The sequence below is a fragment of the Nylanderia fulva genome, unplaced genomic scaffold (genome assembly GCF_048542155.1).
Source record: "Nylanderia fulva isolate GAGA-0341 unplaced genomic scaffold, ASM4854215v1 Scaffold514, whole genome shotgun sequence".
Taxonomy (NCBI): domain Eukaryota; kingdom Metazoa; phylum Arthropoda; class Insecta; order Hymenoptera; family Formicidae; genus Nylanderia; species Nylanderia fulva.
In genome coordinates this window covers 15,627-36,679 of record NW_028190604.1, presented here as the reverse complement: position 1 = coordinate 36,679, position 21,053 = coordinate 15,627, and the positions used below count along the sequence as shown (strand labels likewise).

The following is a 21,053-nucleotide window of genomic DNA, read 5'->3' as shown; positions in this document are numbered from 1 at the left end:
TAATTACTTGACTTATATAGCGACTTAGTATTAGAATTTTATTTTTATAAAAAACCACTCCTCAATGTTTAAAGTCGACCAGACTGGCAATAATTTATTATAAATAATTATTTGAAATACAACAACAACGTTTCGGCTGTCATTGCAGCCCTTTTCAAGTACATCTATAAAAAGTTCAATCAAAATAATTATAATTTAATACACTTATTCGCAACAATTAATATACATTTAATACAAAAATGTGTTACATACCAAATTTTAAAAACAGTAAATCAACTTCTATGCAACTACCGACAATGTTAACGCTTGTTTGGATGAACAATGTAAGACTGACAGAAGTAAGCACATATTAAATAGTATGTTAACTGGTCACAAGAATCTTAGTCCTAAGCGTTAAGAAGATTGAGACGAAACTAAATGGGTCTTTTGTAAATTTAAATCGTCATAATAAAGTCAAATAAATAAAAATAAATAATAGGTGGATATAAAAATAAAAATAAAATTTAAAAATAAAAATAAATATAAAACGACTTAAATAAGTCAAGAACACGATCATAAAAACCCACTGAAATTCTCCGTATCTTTCTGTAAAATTTAAACTTTTCCTTGTTTTTTTATGTAAAACATTTCTGCAATTTCTTTTTTCTTGTCGTTTTTCCCCATGCAGAATCCCGGAGAATCCCAACGGAACTCATGATCGTTGCAAGTCGAGGAAAAACAACAAGAAAAAAAAGAGAAATGTGTTAAATGTTGTGTGTAATTACATATTTTTCAAATTGTAATATACATATATTTCCTCCTTTATAATTTCTTGTAAGCAACTATACCATATAACCGCGAATCACTATAAAAGTCTTTTTACTTACGGGATTTGCGGTATGAATCCCCATAGCAAAAACATCAGTGATATCATAGTGACATGTTCTGGATGTCATAACGATATGCGAATGTCCGCTGACATCACAATGATATTTATTATTGTGACATCACACTTGTGATATTCACATATCGTTATGACAGCATAACTGTACTTTTACTATAGACGACGCGACGCAGGACTGTCTGCTTGGACTCAAAGAGGACATTGAATGGAATGGAAAATTTCTCTCCAAATCTTTTTAGAATCATATTTTAAAGATAAAGATTATTCGTGACGCAAATTCGTCGCCAGATTTTTAAATGTAGCAAATTTATGTATTTTCTTTAGAGACATTGGTTCCGATTTTGTGCATCATTTAGATATGATATCTAGGATGAAATTTAAAGAATGCAAAGAATTGTTTCTTATTATTTAAAATGAAAACGATGATGTGATTCAAGATATAATTTAAATAAAAAGAAACAAACTTTTTGGTGAAATACGACAAAATTTGCCAGAAATATAACATCCAAGATTCGACGTCGCAACTATTCTACGTTTTACTACTTGATTACGATCTCTGTTATGTGCTACAAAGTACGATGTTTCATTATAAGTTATATATTCATATTCTGTGATATATTTATTTTTATTATTTCTATTAAAAGCGTGATATAATTTTAATTTTATTATTTACTATTATTTTTCATTTTAGACGCTATAATTATTATATAACATCGATATACATTATAAAATGAAACAGTCACGCAACAATTGAAAAACATTTCTGAAAATTCGAAAGTATTCATGTTAGCCAAACGAAATGCTGGAAAATTTTATCCTAACGATGCTATACTGTGGCAGCCGCAGTTGTTCACGAATCCTTGAATATAATAGTACGTTTCGACATATGCGATTTTCCATGCAACTCCTCAAAAAAACGGGTCGAGTCTTGTTATTTTTATGTACCTGATGTCGCGACGCTACCCGACATTTTTACAGGTAAAATGTATAGAAAAATTATAACTAGAGAGGTCGCAAGCCGAAATTTTTGGGCAATATACAGAGTGTCCCAGACGTATCGTATCACACGATAATGGAAGATTTCTCAGGCGATTTGGAAATGATTTTTCCTCAGCAAAAATTTAAAATATATAAAATATATAAAATAATTTATAAAAAATACATTTAAATAAATATATCCCAAAAAGTATAACTAAATACCTACATAAAACAGTTAAGAAAATGTTATATAGGTAGGTGCATCTAGCTCTCATCCTATCCGAAAAAATAAATTAAGTATTGTACAAATTATGATGTAACACATCACGTAATGACAATAAATTCACATGTTCAATTAATTACATTTTTTCAATAATACCTAAAATAATCCTGCATTACCCAAATTATTTTACACTATTTTACACATTATTCAGATTTTTATATTGTCCAGTAAAATTAGACTGGAAAAGGGCAAAATTTCATAAAAATTGAGAACAAGCTAAATTTTTGCGGAGACTGTTATTTCGATGTTCTAATAAAATCCTGAAAAGTACCCTTATTTTTATCCAGCGCATTTTTTTATGGAGGATAAGTTTTAGCCATTATTTTAGAAACTATTAAATTTTCGAGAAAAAATTATTAAAATTATAGCTCATAAAATTCTCTACAAAAGAAGTAATTATCCTTTTTTCGTACAACTAATCGTTTTGATATGTTATTTTAAGATTTGAAGAGGACCTAAACCAAGAGTCGTACCGTCGTCTATGTGACATCTTAAGAATAAGGAATATTTTTGACAGTCGGGTCGTTTCTAGCATACCTGGTAATTTAATTAATTAAATTATTATTAAAATAAGATAAATATATAGAATTATTAAGGTAATTATTGAGATAATTATAAAAAAATAATAAAATAAAGAAAATTATTAAGATAAAATTATCGAAAGCGATGAATAGTATATTACGAGATGTTACACCATATTATTTGTGAAATTTTTTTTGAAATAAGTAATATAAATTTGTAAATAATGCATATTTATTTGATTTATTTGGCAAAATTTGAATGTGCTTAATTAAGACAATTGTTACACACAAATGCTGTCACACGCACGCGCGTCGGTGTGTGTTTATGTATATATATATTAGGGTGGTCGTTAAATTGAACATCATGTTGGATAGTCATAAATCAGCTCCAAATGTAGAAAAAATAATTCTCTAATTTTTTCAGATTTTTATTTTCAGCCTTGAGTCTCCCTGTTTACACGTGTTATGTTATATTCTTATATCAGTTCATTTATTTATTCATTTATATATTATTTTAATATTATTTATATTTTTTATAATTTGAAAAAATACTTAATTTACTTCAGTTGTAGATGGAGTCAGCTGCAAAAGTAGTGAACAAAATTATTTAATAAGAATATTTGTCAGTCAGCTCTCCTATTTTTTTAAAAATTATTTAATTTTTCATAAAAGATAGTCACATAAATATTATATAGGCTATTCCGCACGAGTCGTGGGTGTTTGTAATTCAGTTAATTATTTTTTATCCATTTTTCAAATATATAACGACGTATTTTATATTTTATTACCTATTTTCAATCGTATCTGAGCCTGATGCCATAATGCAAACCTGTCCAAATCTTTTCGGCCGATTTCTGAGAGTCACTGCCTAGCGGCCTCCACTCACACTCAAGATCTTAGCAACGCGTTGTTTAATAATCGTAACTAAGGCGCGCCGCTCTCAGGGACGGTGCATCTGTAACGCAATGCTGTTCCGTATCCTTTAATTATTTTATATTATATTTATATTATTTAACTATTTTATATTATTTTATACTATATTTTCGGTATTTTCAAATAGTTTCAACTTTTTTTCACTAAAATTTCAAACTATTTACAACAAAAATTGATGACAGAAGTAGCTGCAGAACTGTAGTATTAATAAAATTATTAATAAAATTACATGCCAAAACAGGGAGACTCAGGACTCAAAGTAAAAATCTGAAAAAATTAGAGATTTTTTTTTCTGCATTTAGAGCTGATTTACGACCATCCAACATTAAAATTCTATATATATATATATATATATATATATATATATATATATATATATATGCGTCATTTCGTGCACATAGCACGGAACACAACCAGAAATTGTGCACATTACATATACCCACTGAGACATTCGTGGACATTGGATATGTAGTTCATGTCCACGTTTTCTATGTCCACAGAGGGCGTATCGCTTTCATGGATCATGGATCACCTAAAAGCGGGCCGTGACGTCTCTCAGTCTTCTCTCTGGTCCTTGTCTGATTCAGCTGTTTGGTTCTCAACTTGGTTCTTAGCTGAATAGTTCGGACATGAACCATATCGCGGAATCGAATCATTTACCGTACTTTTTACCGAGTGTCACGACGTAGTTTATGTCCACTTTGTCGGGGGCCGCACTAGTACACGTGCCCGTTGAATCCTCATGTCCGCTCTCAGGTTTCTCTCTGTGTCAGCAAATAAAATATCATTTGATAATTAAAATTATTTACGTCACGTTGCAGCTAATAAGTTCGACCTTCGTCTTCGCTCTTTTGATTCGTCCTCTAATCGGCTTCAGACTTGAAACGATGGTGCGTACCTGGTACATGGACAACGGTGATGCTGATCAACGATCAGAACATCACAGACAGCCACCGAAATTTGTGTCACAGGATCACCTGTTCATCACGACGGGCGTCGAATGTTTTAAGGTCAGATTAGAAGATTAGGTTATGCGCGTGTTGTTCCTCAACGATCAGCTGACAATGTGTGGCTGCGTTTATATATATATATATATATTTTTTTTTTTTTATGTATATATATATATATATGGGTCATTTCACGTTAAATCGGCCACCTTTCGCCTAAAATTGTATTGAAGTAAATATAACTTTCAAGGTACTAAAATTTAGCTTGAAGCATCTAGTTTTTTATGCTGTTTGGCGATTTTGAAAAATGTTAAATAATGACCTTGGTTTTGTCAATTATATAAAAAATGATATGTATTTTTTTATTTAATAATCTTTACTATTTCATTACAAATAAAGTACAAAAGTTATATTTAATGTAATTTGATCCGCTGAATCCGAATCTGAAGTCAGAAAAACAAAATTTCTATTTTTGCAAATAAATAATTAGTTATTAATATTTACTTATAAAAAATAAAATTAATATTACTTTAAAAAATGCTTTTTTCTTTTCTTACTACAACATTTCTGTACTAGAATATTAACTAATCGTATTCTGCACAATTGCACATTTGACAGTATCAATTATATTTTTAATATTTTATGAAAAAGCTTTTTGCGTTTATACCGGGTTAATATTGTCTGTAGGTTATTTTTGAAAGCCCACATTACTTTTTCTTTTCTGAATTTTTTAGGTTTAAGTTTTAAAATTTTAAGTTTTTTTAAGTTTTTAAATTTTGAAGTTTTTTTAAAATTTAAGTTTTTTAAATTAAAAAATAACTAATAATTGAAAGGCTAATATGAGCTATGATGTGTGGATGGAAACCAAATAAATTAAAATTCTTGATTAGAAATTATGTGGTACGTTTCTGCACATACTTGTGCTTCTTCAGCTACTATATATTTAAATTTTACATCAATAAACCAATTCGTAACACTATACTTTATGATCTATTAAATAAAGACCCTAAATTAATTATAAATTAACTCAATCATTAAAATTTTTTTAAAAATTATGTAATCTCACCATCACTAAATCAAAGTAATTAAATAAAAGAGTTATTAATATTTCCACTCAGAGAACTGCAAAGTTCCCTGATTATTCAAGATTCACATGTTAACAGAACCAACGTTTGATAATAACTGACTATCCCAAGCCAGTGAAGGTGAGCTTCCATGTATCATAAGCGTGTAAACATTTCCAAATTTTAATTTCAGTAAAATTCTCAAGCAATGGAAAATACATTTCATCCAAAGAGTCAGTGTCCTCCACTACATTTAAACCATTTTTTTGTAGTTTAATAAAAATAGTTTCAGGGATGATCCTTTTAAAATAGTTAGATTCATAGTCGAGAATTTCTACATTAGTCCAATCCATCTCATGATTATTATTTAACATGTGTTGGGAGACCACCGACAATCTGGAATGATGCTGCTTAAGATTCGTTATATGTTCCTTTATTCTAGTTTTTAATTGTCGTTTAGTCTGTCCCACATAACTGGCATCACAATCTTTGCAGTTAATTTTGTATATCACATGGTTATTGTTCTCATTAAGGGTGGTATCTTTATGTGTTCTAATAATCTTGTTTAGACGATTAAAACATTTATAACCTGCTGAAAATTCAGTATTACGTAATGAACAGCTATCATGTTCAGACAAGCCTTTTATATACGGAAAACCAATAAACCTTTTTTTATCGTTATTATTAAAAACAAATGTTTCCATCGAATTATTATTGTTGTTATATTTAGTGGCAACCAGTTTTTTAATTCTTTTTTTAGTATACTTAAAAATGAGAGGAAGAGGAAAACCATTGTCTATTAAATTCTCAATACAAAAAAAATTCTTTTTGTGAAAATTAGGATTGGAAAGTAATTTGGCTCTGTCTATTAAACTATAAATAATACCAATTTTATGACACTTATTAACATTTTATTAACATGTGAATCTTGAATAATCAGGGAACTTCGCAGTTCTCTGAGTGGAAATATTAATAACTCTTTTATTTAATTACTTTGATCTAGTAATGGTGAGATTACATAATTTTTGAAAAAATTTTAATAATTGAGTTGACTTATAATTAATTTAGGGTCTTTATTTTATAGATCATGAAGTATAGTGTTACGAATTGGTTTATTGATGCAAAATTTAAATATATAGTAGCTGAAGAAGCACAAGTATGTGCAGAAACGTACCACATAATTTCTAATCAAGAATTTTAATTTATTTGGTTTCCATCCACACATCGTAGCTCGTATTAGCCTTTCAATTATTAGTTATTTTTTAATTTAACGAGCCTGACTTTCGAACTCATTTTTTAAAATTAAATTTAAAAAATTTTTATTATTTAAAATGTAAAATTTGGGGTTGAAAAATAATGTACAGACAATATTAATCCTGTATAAACACAGAAAGCTCTTAAAATATTAAAAATATCATTGATACTGCCAAATGTGCAATTGTGCAGAATACGATAATTATAATTAATATTCTAGCACAGAAATGTCTTAAGAAAAAGAGAAAAAATAATTTTTAAAAATAATAATATTAGTTTTATTTTTTAAAAGTAAATATCAATAACTAATTATTTATTTGCAAAAATAGAAATTTTATTTTTCTGACTTCAAATTTGGATTCAGCAGATCAAATTACATTAAAAATCACTTTTGTACTTTATTTGAAAGGAAATAGTAAAAATTTGAATAAGAAAATACCTAGCAAACACAGTATATAAATGTTATACAGGTATATTCAAACATGTTACATATAACGTATATGTTAGTTGTAATTTCTCACTCATAGATGTAACATTTTTAATATTACATATATTACATTGTAGTTATATTGTCATTATATCCCAAGATAGCATTGACTTATCAATGCATTAATGTTATTTATATATATAATGCTATTTGGTATATAATTACAATAGAACTACAATGTAATATATGTTATATTAAAATTTTACATCTATGAGTGGGAAATTACAACTAACATGGATGTTACATGTAACGTACACCTTATATTACCTGTTATATTCCGTTTTATTATAGCAATGTAACAATTATATATCGGTGTTTGCTGGGTACATACCTACCATTTTTTATATAATTAACAAAACTAATATATATATATATATAGGCTTTTTTTATACACAAGTAAATAAACGATGTAGCAATAATTAAATTATTTTATTTGTAATTATACCATGAGACGTTTCGAACATTACTTATGTCTTATCAATCATTAAATTATAAAAACATATAACACATCAATATACGAGTACAATTTGTCCGCGCTTATTACATTTTACGCATAGTAATCCAAAATTTAAAATTGCCGTCATCTTATACTCTAAAAACTCACCTTTAAAAAAAGGTAAAAAAAGGCGACCAGTTAAGGGCTCACCATTAACAAAAATTATCCATTGCAAACCCATGTACAATAGAATTGTATGAAAAATTATCGATTATAAACCAATGTACAATCGTAACAAAAGTAATGAAATAAAAAAAAAATTGCGCCAAGTGAAAGTAGAAACTTGTACCAGTGGAAAATTAAAGTTGCAGACATATATAGAGTCGTATAATGAATCAATAAAAATTTAAATTTGCAAATGTAGAATTGTACCATAAAAAAACTTATCTTTTAAAAAAAAAGATAAACAAGATGCCAAGTCCATGCTCCATGTGAAAAAGTGTTAAACAAAAAAGTATTTTTAAGTAAAAAAATCTATCAATTGACAAAAATTTATGTTCTAAAATTAATATCTCTACAAAAAGTAATGTCCAATTATTGCGCAAATAAATAAACATTTTTATAAAAAATTAAAATTTAAAAACTTATGCAAATTTAAAATTAATATAAAATAAAAAGAAATAAAAAAATTTTAGTTAAAAAAACTGGGCGCGCTGCTAAATAATATTCTAATGATATTAAAATTAAATTGTTACTTTTAAACTCATTGCAGCGCGCCCAGTTTTTTTAACTAAAATTTTTTTATTTCTTTTTATTTTATATTAATTTTAAATTTGCATAAGTTTTTAAATTTTAATTTTTTATAAAAATGTTTATTTATTCGCGCAATAATTGGACATTACTTTTTGTAGAGATATTAATTTTAGAACATAAATTTTTGTCAATTGATAGATTTTTTTACTTAAAAATACTTTTTTGTTTAACACTTTTTCACATGGAGCATGGACTTGGCATCTTGTTTATCTTTTTTTTTAAAAGATAAGTTTTTTTATGGTACAATTCTACATTTGCAAATTTAAATTTTTATTGATTCATTATACGACTCTATATATGTCTGCAACTTTAATTTTCCACTGGTACAAGTTTCTACTTTCACTTGGCGCAATTTTTTTTTTATTTCATTACTATTGTTACGATTGTACATTGGTTTATAATCGATAATTTTTCATACAATTCTATTGTACATGGGTTTGCAATGGATAATTTTTGTTAATGGTGTGCCCTTAACTGGTCGCCTTTTTTTACCTTTTTTTAAAGGTGAGTTTTTAGAGATTATATCATTCATTTTTGTATATGATAAGCATCTTTAAATAAATAAGCAAATTCAATTTTTCTGGCATTTTCTTATTTTAGGTACATATATATCCAATAATTAATATACAAAATTAAATATTATTCATCACACAATTTGTATCAAAATAATATATTTTTAAAAATTTATTTTAAATTTATTTAATCATTTTTATCATTGTGATTGTAGTGGCAAGGATTTTATTGCTCAGTGTCATTGCAAGCATCTGGCCTGTATATACCATAATATATTGTGTAATACATTGGCTAAGTATGACAATATGGATTTTGATAGATTCCCATGGAATATTGGAATTTTGTCGGACTTGCAGTCATCCACCACATATGCAGCCTACAATTAAAGAACGCATTTATTCCATATTATTTGCTTCCGTTATTGGCATAGTGCACATTTTTATATATCTCAATGCTGTAGATAGCAAAACATTTTGAAAACATCTATCTTTCTATGTTATCTGTTTTTTTGAAAATATTGCAGCAAATTTATTATGGCAATATGCTTGTCCTCCTGCAGTTAAAGAGGCTTAGTACTTTAATATAATCTTTATTATTTGTATCATTTCCTTTTTCTTGGGAATTACAGCAATGCTTTTGTACTATATTGTCTTGCATCCCTCAAAAAGACAACATACTTCAAACGCACCAGTTCAAGCAATGTAACTTTGATATTTATTTACTTTAAAAAATGAGAGATAAATTATACAATATGCAATTAACCTTATCTTATGACTTTTATAAATCTTATGATAAAATCTAACTCTCTCTTAATCTTTATTATGAAAAGAATCTCGGTATTATATGAAATAATTTCATTGTATAGTTTAACTTTCAAAAATTTTGCAAAATAAAATAACTCACATTGTATTTCTACCATATATATAAAAAAAAGATAGGTAAATATAAATAAATAAATATATATTTATGATATACAATAAATAAATATATATATATATATATATATATATATAAAATGTTGGATTTTTATTATATATATATAATTTCAAAAAATCTTTTTTATATGCTATTGAATTTTAATACATACAATTTTGATTATATGTATTTTAATTGATTATATTTATAAGTATTTTTATATTATCTTAAAAAGACTGCATAGAATTATTTGTGCGACACTCTTATATGTATGTATAATTAATAGGGACCAACTACACATTTTTTTTTCCACTGAATAAAAACAATCTCAATATTAAAATTAAATTATAAAAAAGATACTGTGATATTTTATTGATGAGAAATGTACATTTATAATTGTATTAAATACAAAAATAAACATGCCATGAATTACTATATATACATATTTTCATAATTATCAAACTTAAAAATATAATATTGTTACCAAAGAAGAAAGCACTATTTAAAAACTCTAAAAGTTCATAATTTGTTAGATTAGTAATTAAATACTGCATTTTGTATAATTTTTAAGCTTTATTCTTTCATTTTTCTTTATTTAATTGAATAGATATTAACATCCACAATGTAGCATACAGATTAAATTAACAACCAAAGAAATAAATCTTAACTTTGAAATATATTTTTGTTTCTTTTAAATATCAATCAACTGGATTTTGTACTATTAATATGAATTCTTTATCTGGTGCCATCATAATTTTATGTTTTTTGCTACGTATGCGCAAGAAAGTTAAATCATTTGTTGGATTCAAGTCACGTACGACAGAACGAGCTTTATCTGACAATTGACTTATCAAACCTGCGTATTGAACTGTTGTCGTATTATCTAATGTTGACTTTATAGGAATACCTAAAACAGATATAATTTTATAAATTTTTGTTTACAACTACAAGTAAATCATGTCAATGATCTCATGTAATACCTTCTGCATTCACCACTATTGTTCCAACTACCCTTTTATGAGACTGAATTTGTTTCATAGTTTCTTCAACCTCTTATAAATTATTTCATCGAAATTTATTAATAAAATTTTTATTTTAAATATTCCAATAACGGAAGCAAATCATATGGAATAAATGCGTTCTTTAATTGTAGGCTGCATATGTGGTGGATGACTGTAAGTCCGACAAAATTCCAATATTCCATGGGAATCTATCAAAATCCATATTGTCATACTTAGCCAATGTATTACGCAATATATTATGGTATATACAGGCCAGATGCTTGCAATGACACTGAGCAATAAGATCCTTGCCACTACAATCACAATGATAAAAATGATTAAATAAATTTTAAAAAATATATTATTTTGATACAAAGTGTGTGATAAATAATATTTAATTTTGTATATTAATTATTGGATATATATGTACCTGCAATAAGAAAATGCCAGAAAAATTGTAAAATGGTTCCTATAGCACTGATATTAGATTTATCTTGTTAAGCTAATCGAATGCTGCGATGATAACTAGCCATTGCCCAACCCATGCTCACAAGTGAGCTGATAATGCTACCTGCTTGATGTACAACTGAAAAAAATATAGAAGCTAATTAAGAAAATTATTAAAAATATATGCATACTCATACATAGGCATTTATATAATTGAAATATTATTGAAATAATAGCAAAATATCTGATTTTGTATCACAGACTGTAAACTTGCACATAAATTATTATGACAATAAATTTGCAAATAATAACATTAAAATTGAATGTAAAAATTGAAATTGAAAATTGAAAATATCTAACCCCGCACGCTGTCAATATAGCGGAGGGCAACTATCGCCGTCTGTTGTAAAACGTGCGAGATGGACATTTCCAATACATGCATCTATTCATGTGTTGTGTACGTGTGATATATGTGTGCGCATGTGTTGTATACGTGTGAATACGTGTAGCACGATACTACTATGTTTGCGTGGTCGATGATGATAATAATAATGATGATGACGGGGACGTTTCTTAAAAGAAATTTTTCATATTTTGACTTTGCAATTATATATCTCTGCTTACAAATCACGTAGAGCAGAAATAAAGACACTTTTATTATATAATTCAAACTCAATCTATCGATTAAGTCTAGTATAAACTCGATTGCTTCAGCCGTTATTGAGAATTCGAAATATTATAAAGACTCAAATGTCCGACTCGCGTTAAGATACACGGTGTCTCGGCTACGCCCTTAACTGGTCGCGAGACACTACCGTGTCTCTTGATATTTATATATATATATATAATATATATATATATATATATATATATATACACATATATATACAGGGTGAGTCATTTTAATCAACGCACGTAAATATCTCGTATAGTAAGCAAGATGGAAAAAAATGTCTCAAACAAAAGTTTTTTAACTATAAGAGGGACATAAGATGGTGTCATTGATTTGAACATTTTACATGATATTTTACATTTTATGCCAAAAAATTGTAAAACTTTAAGCTTTTATAATTTGAAAAGTACTTCATCAAACAACACTTTATTATAGGGTTTTGGAAAGCTCTCTAGATAAGCTATAAGAATATATATGTAATGAAAAATAGCAGGTTTTATTTTTGAAAGTAACCTTTACGTGACCTTTAAATGATTATACAAGGTCAAATCAATAACACCATTTTATGTTCCCCTCATAGTCAAAAAATTTTTGTTCAAAACATTTTTTTCCATCTTACTATACGAGACATTAACGTGCGTTGATTAAAATAGCTCACCTTGTATATAAAATATATAATATATACATATATATATATATATATATATATATATATTATATACAGGGTGAGCCATAAATTTATATAATAAATTATATAATATATATATATATATTATATAATTTATTATATGAATTTTTTTATGTATAATTATGTACATATAATAAAATTTAATATTTTAAATTATATATGTATATATGTAATATATTAAATCTAATATATACATATATATATATATATATATATATATATATGTAATTTTTTAATTTAGTATAGTGCAGCTTTCGAAATATTTTTTGCAGATAAATTACCTTAATTACAGTACAGATACTACTTTGAAGGAATTACGCGAGAAACGTGGTTACACGTATGAGGATGAAATAACATGCTCCAAAGAGTGTTTACCAAATTATGAAGAAAAGGTATAAGAAAAATGTATTGCATTTCTAATTCTAGATTCGATTGCTATTAAAGTAGCAGATTTATCGATTATAAGTAATTTAATTATGTAATAAAATTCAAACTTTAGATTTTGATAAAATAGCCATTGTGAAAATTAATATAAAAATATGTAAATTTTTTTGTATTTTGTCATTTCTCACAATCATACATCTTTGCTTAATAATCAGATCAATAGGAGCTTAATTCTTGGAATTTGAATAAGTAGCTTGTTTCAGTTTAGTTTATTGCTTAATTATATTTTGCTAATAAATTTGATAAAATTTTTTAACAAAAATATTGAAAAGATATGTATTCAAATTTTTTACTACTCCTCTAAATAAGTATTTATCTATTTGTTCATTAAACACTTGATGTAAATGTTCAATTTTTTCATAAACTTATAATATGAAGATGTCATAGTTATGAAAAATATATTTGTTACCTGTTTCTGTATATTTAAATATAAATGACAACTAATGCTGATAGGCTTTTTTTATACACGAGTAAATAAACGATGTAGCAATAATTAAATTATTTTATTTGTAATTATACCATGAGACGTTTCGAACATTACTTATGTCTTATCAATCATTAAATTATAAAAACATATAACACATCAATATACGAGTACAATTTGTCCGCGCTTATTACATTTTACGCATAGTAATCCAAAATTTAAAATTGCCGTCATCTTATACTCCACTATCGTACTTCGTTATAAAGAAACTATATAAATTTAGTATATGACTTGACGTTGTATTATTTGTGGTCAATCTGCGTGATTTTATCATATTTTTAATAAATTGAAAGCATATGAAGTATATATGATCACTTACATTATGAGATCAAGCACCGCTCGTATCGCAGTTTACATGTCTACACTATTTTACATGTTATCCGTATTATGTATGGATTTATACTGTGGGTGAACGCTCAAACAATAGACCTTTTTATAAACAATATTCGAAGGTGACTATTTTTATACACTGTTTATCGCTTCTATAAGAGAGAAATAACATTCGTCTAATAAGTCGGTGTCCTCCATATAATTTAATCCATTCTCTTGCTGTTTGATGGATATCATTTCAGATATTAACCTTTTAAAATAATTATTTTCATGATCGAGAATATCTGTTTCTTCCCATTTTATTGTGTGATTGCACTCCATGATATGTTGGGATATGACAGATAAATCAGATAGTTGTTTTATATTTCTTTTATGCTCATTAATCCTAGTTTTTAACTGTCCTAAACTAACTTATCCTAGTTTTAAACTGTATATTTAATATTATAGTTTTCTAAAATTTTTGTAATTATATTAATACTCTTCATCTAACAATAAGTATTTCATCTTCAGTTGAAAAATTTCTTCACTGAGCATCTTCATACCGATGAAGAGATACGTTTAATTCTGGATGGATCAGGTTACTTCGATGTACGAGATAAGGATGATCATTGGATTCGAATTGAAGTCATGGCCGGCGATCTAATAATTATACCTAGTGGGATTTATCACCGATTCACTTTGGATACTAATGTAAGCATCCTAGCATAATTGTTTTCTTTTTATTACATATTTTTGTTCTTCTCTTTTCAATCTTTTTCTGAGAGATACAGAAGAGAGTAAATAATTTTTAAATAAATATTTAACTTTATTAAAAGTTATTAATGTTATATTGAGAAATTTAATATCAAAGATAATTAATTGAGATAAAGATAAGTTATGTGAATTTTTTTATAAGAAAAAGTTTTGTCCTTAAAAAGATTGTCTCTCTCCCTCTCAATTTATTATAAATTCTAAAAATATATTTTTCTATAAAATTTCTAAATAAATTCTTTCAGAATTACATAAAAGCGAAAAGATACTTTGTGGGAGAGCCAGTTTGGTTGCCATACAATAGACCAGCTGATCACATGGAATGTCGCAAAAAATACCTCAAACAGTTGCAGAAAGGATTTTAAGTCTTCCCTTTAAGAACTCTGTATTAATGTTATATACACTTCCATAAAAATATATTTCTTATATCTAATATGTATATTTTTCGTTATATATATAAAATATTAATTATATGTTTTTACTATACAACAAACATGAATAATCTCTAAATATAAGTAACTATATGTAAAATATCCAAATTTTGCAAAATATTATTACATACAAATAAAAAAAAATTTAATTTTTGCGCATTTATTCTTCTAAAAAAACTTCAGTTTTGCTCTGATATGTTAAAATTCTTTCTTTACTTAAAATCTTTTTTCAATCATAAAAGTTTGAAGGTGCAAAAATTTTTAATTTTTTATAATCACATTTATATTTCCATATTATTAGTGTCTGACATATTCACACAAAGATTAATTCATATAATATATAAATAATGTTATACCAGCTTCAATTCTAAAGTAGGAAAGATCTTAATTTATACAATTATTCAAAATTATATACACAGTTTTTGACACATCCAATCGTTATATGTAGCACTTTGGAACAAAATATGATGAAAATGATTTTGTATTTTAACGAGAAATAAAGAATATGTCTATTATTTATAATCAATTTGTTCCATTATAAAATAAATCATTATCAAAAAATAAACAGAAATTTTTGAAAAGTGCCACAGGTATGGCAGTAGTGTACTGTAATATAAAATTAACTTAATATAGAACATAAAATTTCTTTTAATTCATCAATAAGTCTAAATATCACTGTGAAAAGCTTGTCAAACAATAACGACACTAATGAAAAGTATTATTATAATTGTAAAGTTGCAACTTTTTAAAAGGATTAACATAATAGCTTTTACCTTCCTGAAAACTTTTTCTTTAATTAGTTACAATAGAAAAAGAGAAAATATTAAATGTGTATGAAACTACGTAAATATAAGTTATATTTATTTGAAGCATGTAAAAAAAGAGCACTTAGACAATTATTATAATTGTAATAGAAAATGCACTTTTAATACTTTTCTTTAATGCCATTAGGTTATGCATATACATCTTAAAATATGTTATAAATTCTTCTTTCCTGTCACAAAAATATTTGTCAATTTTAAGGCTATTGTTAGTACAAAGTTATTTCAAAATTATAGATATTTAAGTTATTTTAAAATTATAGATAATAATTAATATACAAGCATTTTTTCTCCATCTAGGAAGAGATATACATACATTTATACGATATTTCTATACATTTATATATTTAAAAAACCTTTTACGTGTGTTAAAAGTTTGCACTAAACACTACGCCCGATGTGTTGTTCTTCTTCTGAGAACTTTCCTCTACGACTCCGAATTTTTTATATTCACCCACCTTCTTTTCGAAGAAATTGGTTTTGCCTTCCAATGAGATAAAGTTCATAAATGAAAATGGATTCTCCGAGTGATAAACCTTAAATTTCACATTATAATATTAAAATATATAAATTAGATAAATACAAACAAAAGTAAAATTGAAATTTTATAATAAAAAAAAAAAAAGAGAGAGAGAGAAAGAAATAATACCTTTTATATAAAACATCAATCATTATTTTATATAAAACATCAATCATTACAGAATATAAAGAAATAAACAAATTAAAATAGTAGTTATCAGATTTTTGTATACTTACTTTTTCAAATCCTAACGCAACAAACAATCTGTCTGCAACGAATTCAATGTAATTACACATGAGTGTACAATTCATTCCTATCAATTGTACCGGTAACGCTTGTGTCAAGAATTCCTTTTCAATTTCTACAGCATCCATGATAATCGATTTTACGCGTTCAAATGATGGCTTCTGTACAATGTGTTTAAACATTAAGCACGCAAAATCGCAATGTAATCCCTAAAAAATGAACAATGAATAAGTGAACAATGTTATATAAATACTTATATATATATATGATTTCAATTAATTACTAACTTCGTCTCGTGAAATAAGTTCGTTGCTGAAGGTGAGACCTGGCATGACTCCTCGTTTCTTCAGCCAGAAGATTGCAGCAAAACTGCCACTAAAGAAGATACCTTCGACCGCCGCAAACGCGACTACGCGTTCAGGAAATGTGGCACTCTCATGATTAATCCAGTTTAATGCCCAGGTGGCCTTCTTTCTGACGCAAGAAAGCGTTTCAATTGCATTAAACAAGAAATCTCTGCAAATAAAATTATGGCATTAATGCATTTAACGTAATTAAAATCGTTAATTTTTTAAATAATAGATGTAAATAAATATAATGTATATAATAATTTCAATATATAATTATATAAGTAATATTAATTATAAAATATGCAATCTTCTTACAAAATTGAAATAAAAATGTCAAAAAACATTATATCAAGATAAATATACACATTTATGTGCATATGTTAAAATGACTACAGAATATTGTCAACTATAATACTTGCTTTTCTTCTTGATCGGAAATATAAGTTTCGATAAGCAAAGAATACATCTCAGAGTGAATATTCTCTATGGCTATCTGGAAGCCATAGAAACAACGTGCTTCCGCGATTTTCACCTCTTGACTGAATCTCTCAATCAAATTCTCATTAACAATTCCATCAGAAGCAGCAAAAAACGCCAAGATATGAGAAATAAAATATCTTTCGTTAGAATTAAGCTTCTCCTCCCAGTCTTTTTTGTCCAACTGTAAAAAATTAAAGTAAATTATAAAAACTTTTTAAAGCAAAATTCATTAAACTTTATTTGTATTTCTTTGAAAAAATGTATTAAGTTCTTACCTTGTGAAGAGGTACTTCTTCTATGGTCCAAAAGGATGCCACAGCCTTTTTATACATGTCCCAAATATCAGGATATTGAATGGGGAAAATTACAAAGCGATTTGGACCTTCCTGAAGTAGTGGTTCCAATTCTGGATTAAACTCTTCCTTCAGTTCTATCTTTCGCACTGCTTTTGTTTTGGAAAGCTATAAAAATTTATAAGTATTTTAATTCATGGAATTTCAATAAAAAATAAAATATAATAAGAATATATTGAATTTAGTAGTAAAATTATATTTACTCCATTTTTCAATCCATGGTCCTCAGATGTAGTTGGTGATATGCATGATTTCTTTGGTGATGTCTGCAAAAAAAGATCGCAATTAATCTTAAATTTAATAAAATAATATAATCTAAATAAATTCTCTCTATAACAAAAAGATTATTGATAATGAAGTAATAATTTCCATAATAATAACTATTTCTTAAATCATTTATTATATTATTCATGTAATTACTAATAACTCAATGAAATCTTTGCATAATTCAAACACCGTATTAAATATTTTTTGAAGAAAATAGTATGTGGGGTTACTATTTTGTGAAATTAATTATACAAATTGATTTGTCAATGCAAATGTGACATTTCAATGATAAAATAATCAACAAAATCATAAAAAATTTTATTATTGAGAAATAATATATTGAATCCTGAATTTAGATATGCTTATTGTATTTTAGACTAAATAACATTCAAAATTTTATATTTTATATTGTGTACTTATATGGAATAATAAATTGTTAGAACATATTAATAAAAGGGAAATTGCTTATATTTTCATGGAATGATCCTGAATTCAAGAGTAATGCAAAAAAAATGGTAATGACCGACTATCATCCTCAATATGCATGTGCAGATATCATTGCCATGGGATGATTTGTTTGACTTCAAATTTATCAAAATCAAATCATCAAACAAACTCCCATGGCATGACGATATCAGCACATGTGTATTGTGGATGATAGTCAGTCATCACCTTTCTGTCTTGCAGAGGCGTTATGACAGTCTTAGGCGCCCCTACGCTGGAATTTGATCGCGCGCCCCAATGACAAAGGCTCTATTATTTTTGACTATCAAAATTTTGCACCCTCTTTAAACTTTGCGCCTTATGCTGGAGCGTATATTGCGTACCCCCTTGTAACACCTCTGCTCGCATAGCTCTTGAATTCATCTCTCAATGCTCAATTCTCCTTCCAGAAATACATGGTCTAAGAGTAAACCATAGTATATTTATCTGTTGTAGTATATTTATCTGTTATAATTTCAAAATTAAATGCCAATCAGAGATTCTATATATCAAAAAATATTAACCTAAAAAAGTACTATATGATGAGAAGATTCTGTAAATTGTTCATTAATACATGTTCAATATTGTGTTGTCAAAAAACTTGACAGAAGCTTGACAATATAAGAAGAGGTGTGGTAGAAAAGAAAAAAAAACGTGATTTTGTAGAAAAAGAAAAGAGGACGGGATATGAAAAAGCAGTGGTACTCTTGAAATAATATATAAAGAATACACAATTATACACTCACGTGTAACGACACGTCCTCAAGATGCTTGCGAACATTCTCTTTAGTGGATTCGTGCAATGCCATCGTTTTAGTTTTCGGCAGTCGAGTTTCCAGTGACCGGTTTCAACGGAAGCAGGAAGCAATTTACGCGGCAAAATTATCTTGGGACTTGGGGTGTTTCACCCGACCTCTTCCCGCCAGTGTTTCGCGCCCAAACGTCATCCGCCAATCAGCTGATTGCGTCTTGCCGCCAAATCTCGGCATCTTTTTAGGTCTGTTCTTTTCAGCTGAACTGGCTACACTAGTTCAGAGATTGTCCTTTTTGCTCGAGATTGAAAGGAAAAGGATAACCTCTAAACTAATGTAGCCAGTTCAGCCAAAGAATATAAACGAATATAGAAGCACGGTTCTCGATACCCCGCGGGTCGCACGAGCTGAGGTACTTTGCTATAGTTTACGTTACGTATACTGTACTATCTATAGCATTTCAGTACAGTATACGTGATGTAAACTATAGCAAAGCAAAGTACCCCAGCTCGTGCGACCCGCGGGGTACCGAAAACCGTGCTTCTGTACTCGTCTATATTCTTTTTGGTTCAGCTGAAAAGAACAGACCTTTTCTTTCCCCTTCACCGTTCAGGTGCGTTTGAAAATCTTAGGCCGGATCTACAACAGATGTAGTAAGCCCTAAGCTTTAAGAAATTCACCAATCACAGTCAAGAATAAGGGGAATAATCGACTGTGATTGATCAATTTCTTAAGGCTTAGAGCTTACTACACTTATTGTAGACCCGGCCTTAAGGTATTATTTCATGTGCAGCATACTGCCGCCACAGATTAATAGACAGATCGCCAAAGGCCTCTAAAGAGGAGACCGTCATTTTTGCCCCTTACCGACACACTTTGCCCCTGGTTCGAGTCCAGGCTAATAAAATCATTTAATTTCACCAAAAAAATTTGCCTCTAGTGCGAGTTCAGACTAAAATCCTTTGATTATACGTGTAAAATAAAAAGATTTTAGCCTGAACTCGCACAAAAGGCAAAGTTTTTTGGTAAAATCAAAGAATTTTATAAGTCTGGACTCGAACCAGGGGCAAAGTGTGTCGGTAAGGGGCAAAAATGACGGTCTCCTCTTTAGACAAGCCTTTGGCGATCTGTCTATTAATCTGTGCTGCCGCAGCAGTTTGTTGCTATTGATAAAGTTCAATTGAACGAACAGCAAAAGCAGCAAAGCAAAAGAACACGCAACTAGTTGATTCTAATTATTGTTATTCTTAATTAGTTATTCTTATATTAGTTAAATAATGAATTTTAAGAATAAAATAGATTATTGTGAGAATATAAAAGTAAAAATCGTAATTTTAATCTCGAAATAATAAGAGAACAAAGAATTATATGCTCTAATAAATTTTGATCACGTGACTGATTTGCTGCTGCAGCATGTTGCGTAAAGGCACTTTTATGCGGGGTCTACAATGGCAGCAGGAGTATAAAGTACAAGAATAAAGCGAGGAGCACACACTTTTGCATAGG

General features: G+C 27.7%; 2 protein-coding genes across 6 annotated transcripts; one reads left to right on the top strand and one right to left on the bottom strand.

The window, feature by feature from the left end:
- Positions 1-4,176: 4,176 nt before the first annotated feature.
- On the top strand, positions 4,177-15,277 carry Adi1 (acireductone dioxygenase 1). 5 transcript variants are annotated; one of them, XM_085487260.1, is made up of 5 exons: positions 4,179-4,342; positions 4,420-4,608; positions 13,109-13,228; positions 14,605-14,784; positions 15,090-15,277. In XM_085487260.1, exons 2-5 carry the CDS (start codon positions 4,486-4,488, stop codon positions 15,207-15,209), a joined length of 543 nt encoding a protein of 180 aa, XP_085343386.1. In that variant the 5' UTR covers positions 4,179-4,342; positions 4,420-4,485; the 3' UTR covers positions 15,210-15,277. The 5 variants fall into 5 exon arrangements, with proteins under 5 accessions (XP_085343384.1, XP_085343387.1, XP_085343386.1 ...); XM_085487259.1 differs by having other exon boundaries at positions 4,179-4,354; XM_085487261.1 differs by having other exon boundaries at positions 4,178-4,608; positions 13,129-13,228.
- Positions 10,685-19,880, bottom strand: LOC146721247 (ribonucleoside-diphosphate reductase subunit M2 B-like). Its single transcript, XM_085487256.1, has 10 exons — positions 19,542-19,880; positions 18,249-18,311; positions 17,968-18,153; positions 17,632-17,873; positions 17,150-17,378; positions 16,853-17,071; positions 14,084-16,632; positions 11,459-11,614; positions 11,008-11,342; positions 10,685-10,934 (listed from the first exon to the last, which is right to left on the bottom strand). The coding sequence occupies exons 1-7, from the start codon at positions 19,602-19,604 to the stop codon at positions 16,465-16,467; spliced, it is 1,170 nt and encodes a 389-aa protein (XP_085343382.1). The 5' UTR covers positions 19,605-19,880; the 3' UTR covers positions 10,685-10,934; positions 11,008-11,342; positions 11,459-11,614; positions 14,084-16,464.
- Positions 19,881-21,053: the final 1,173 nt, after the last annotated feature.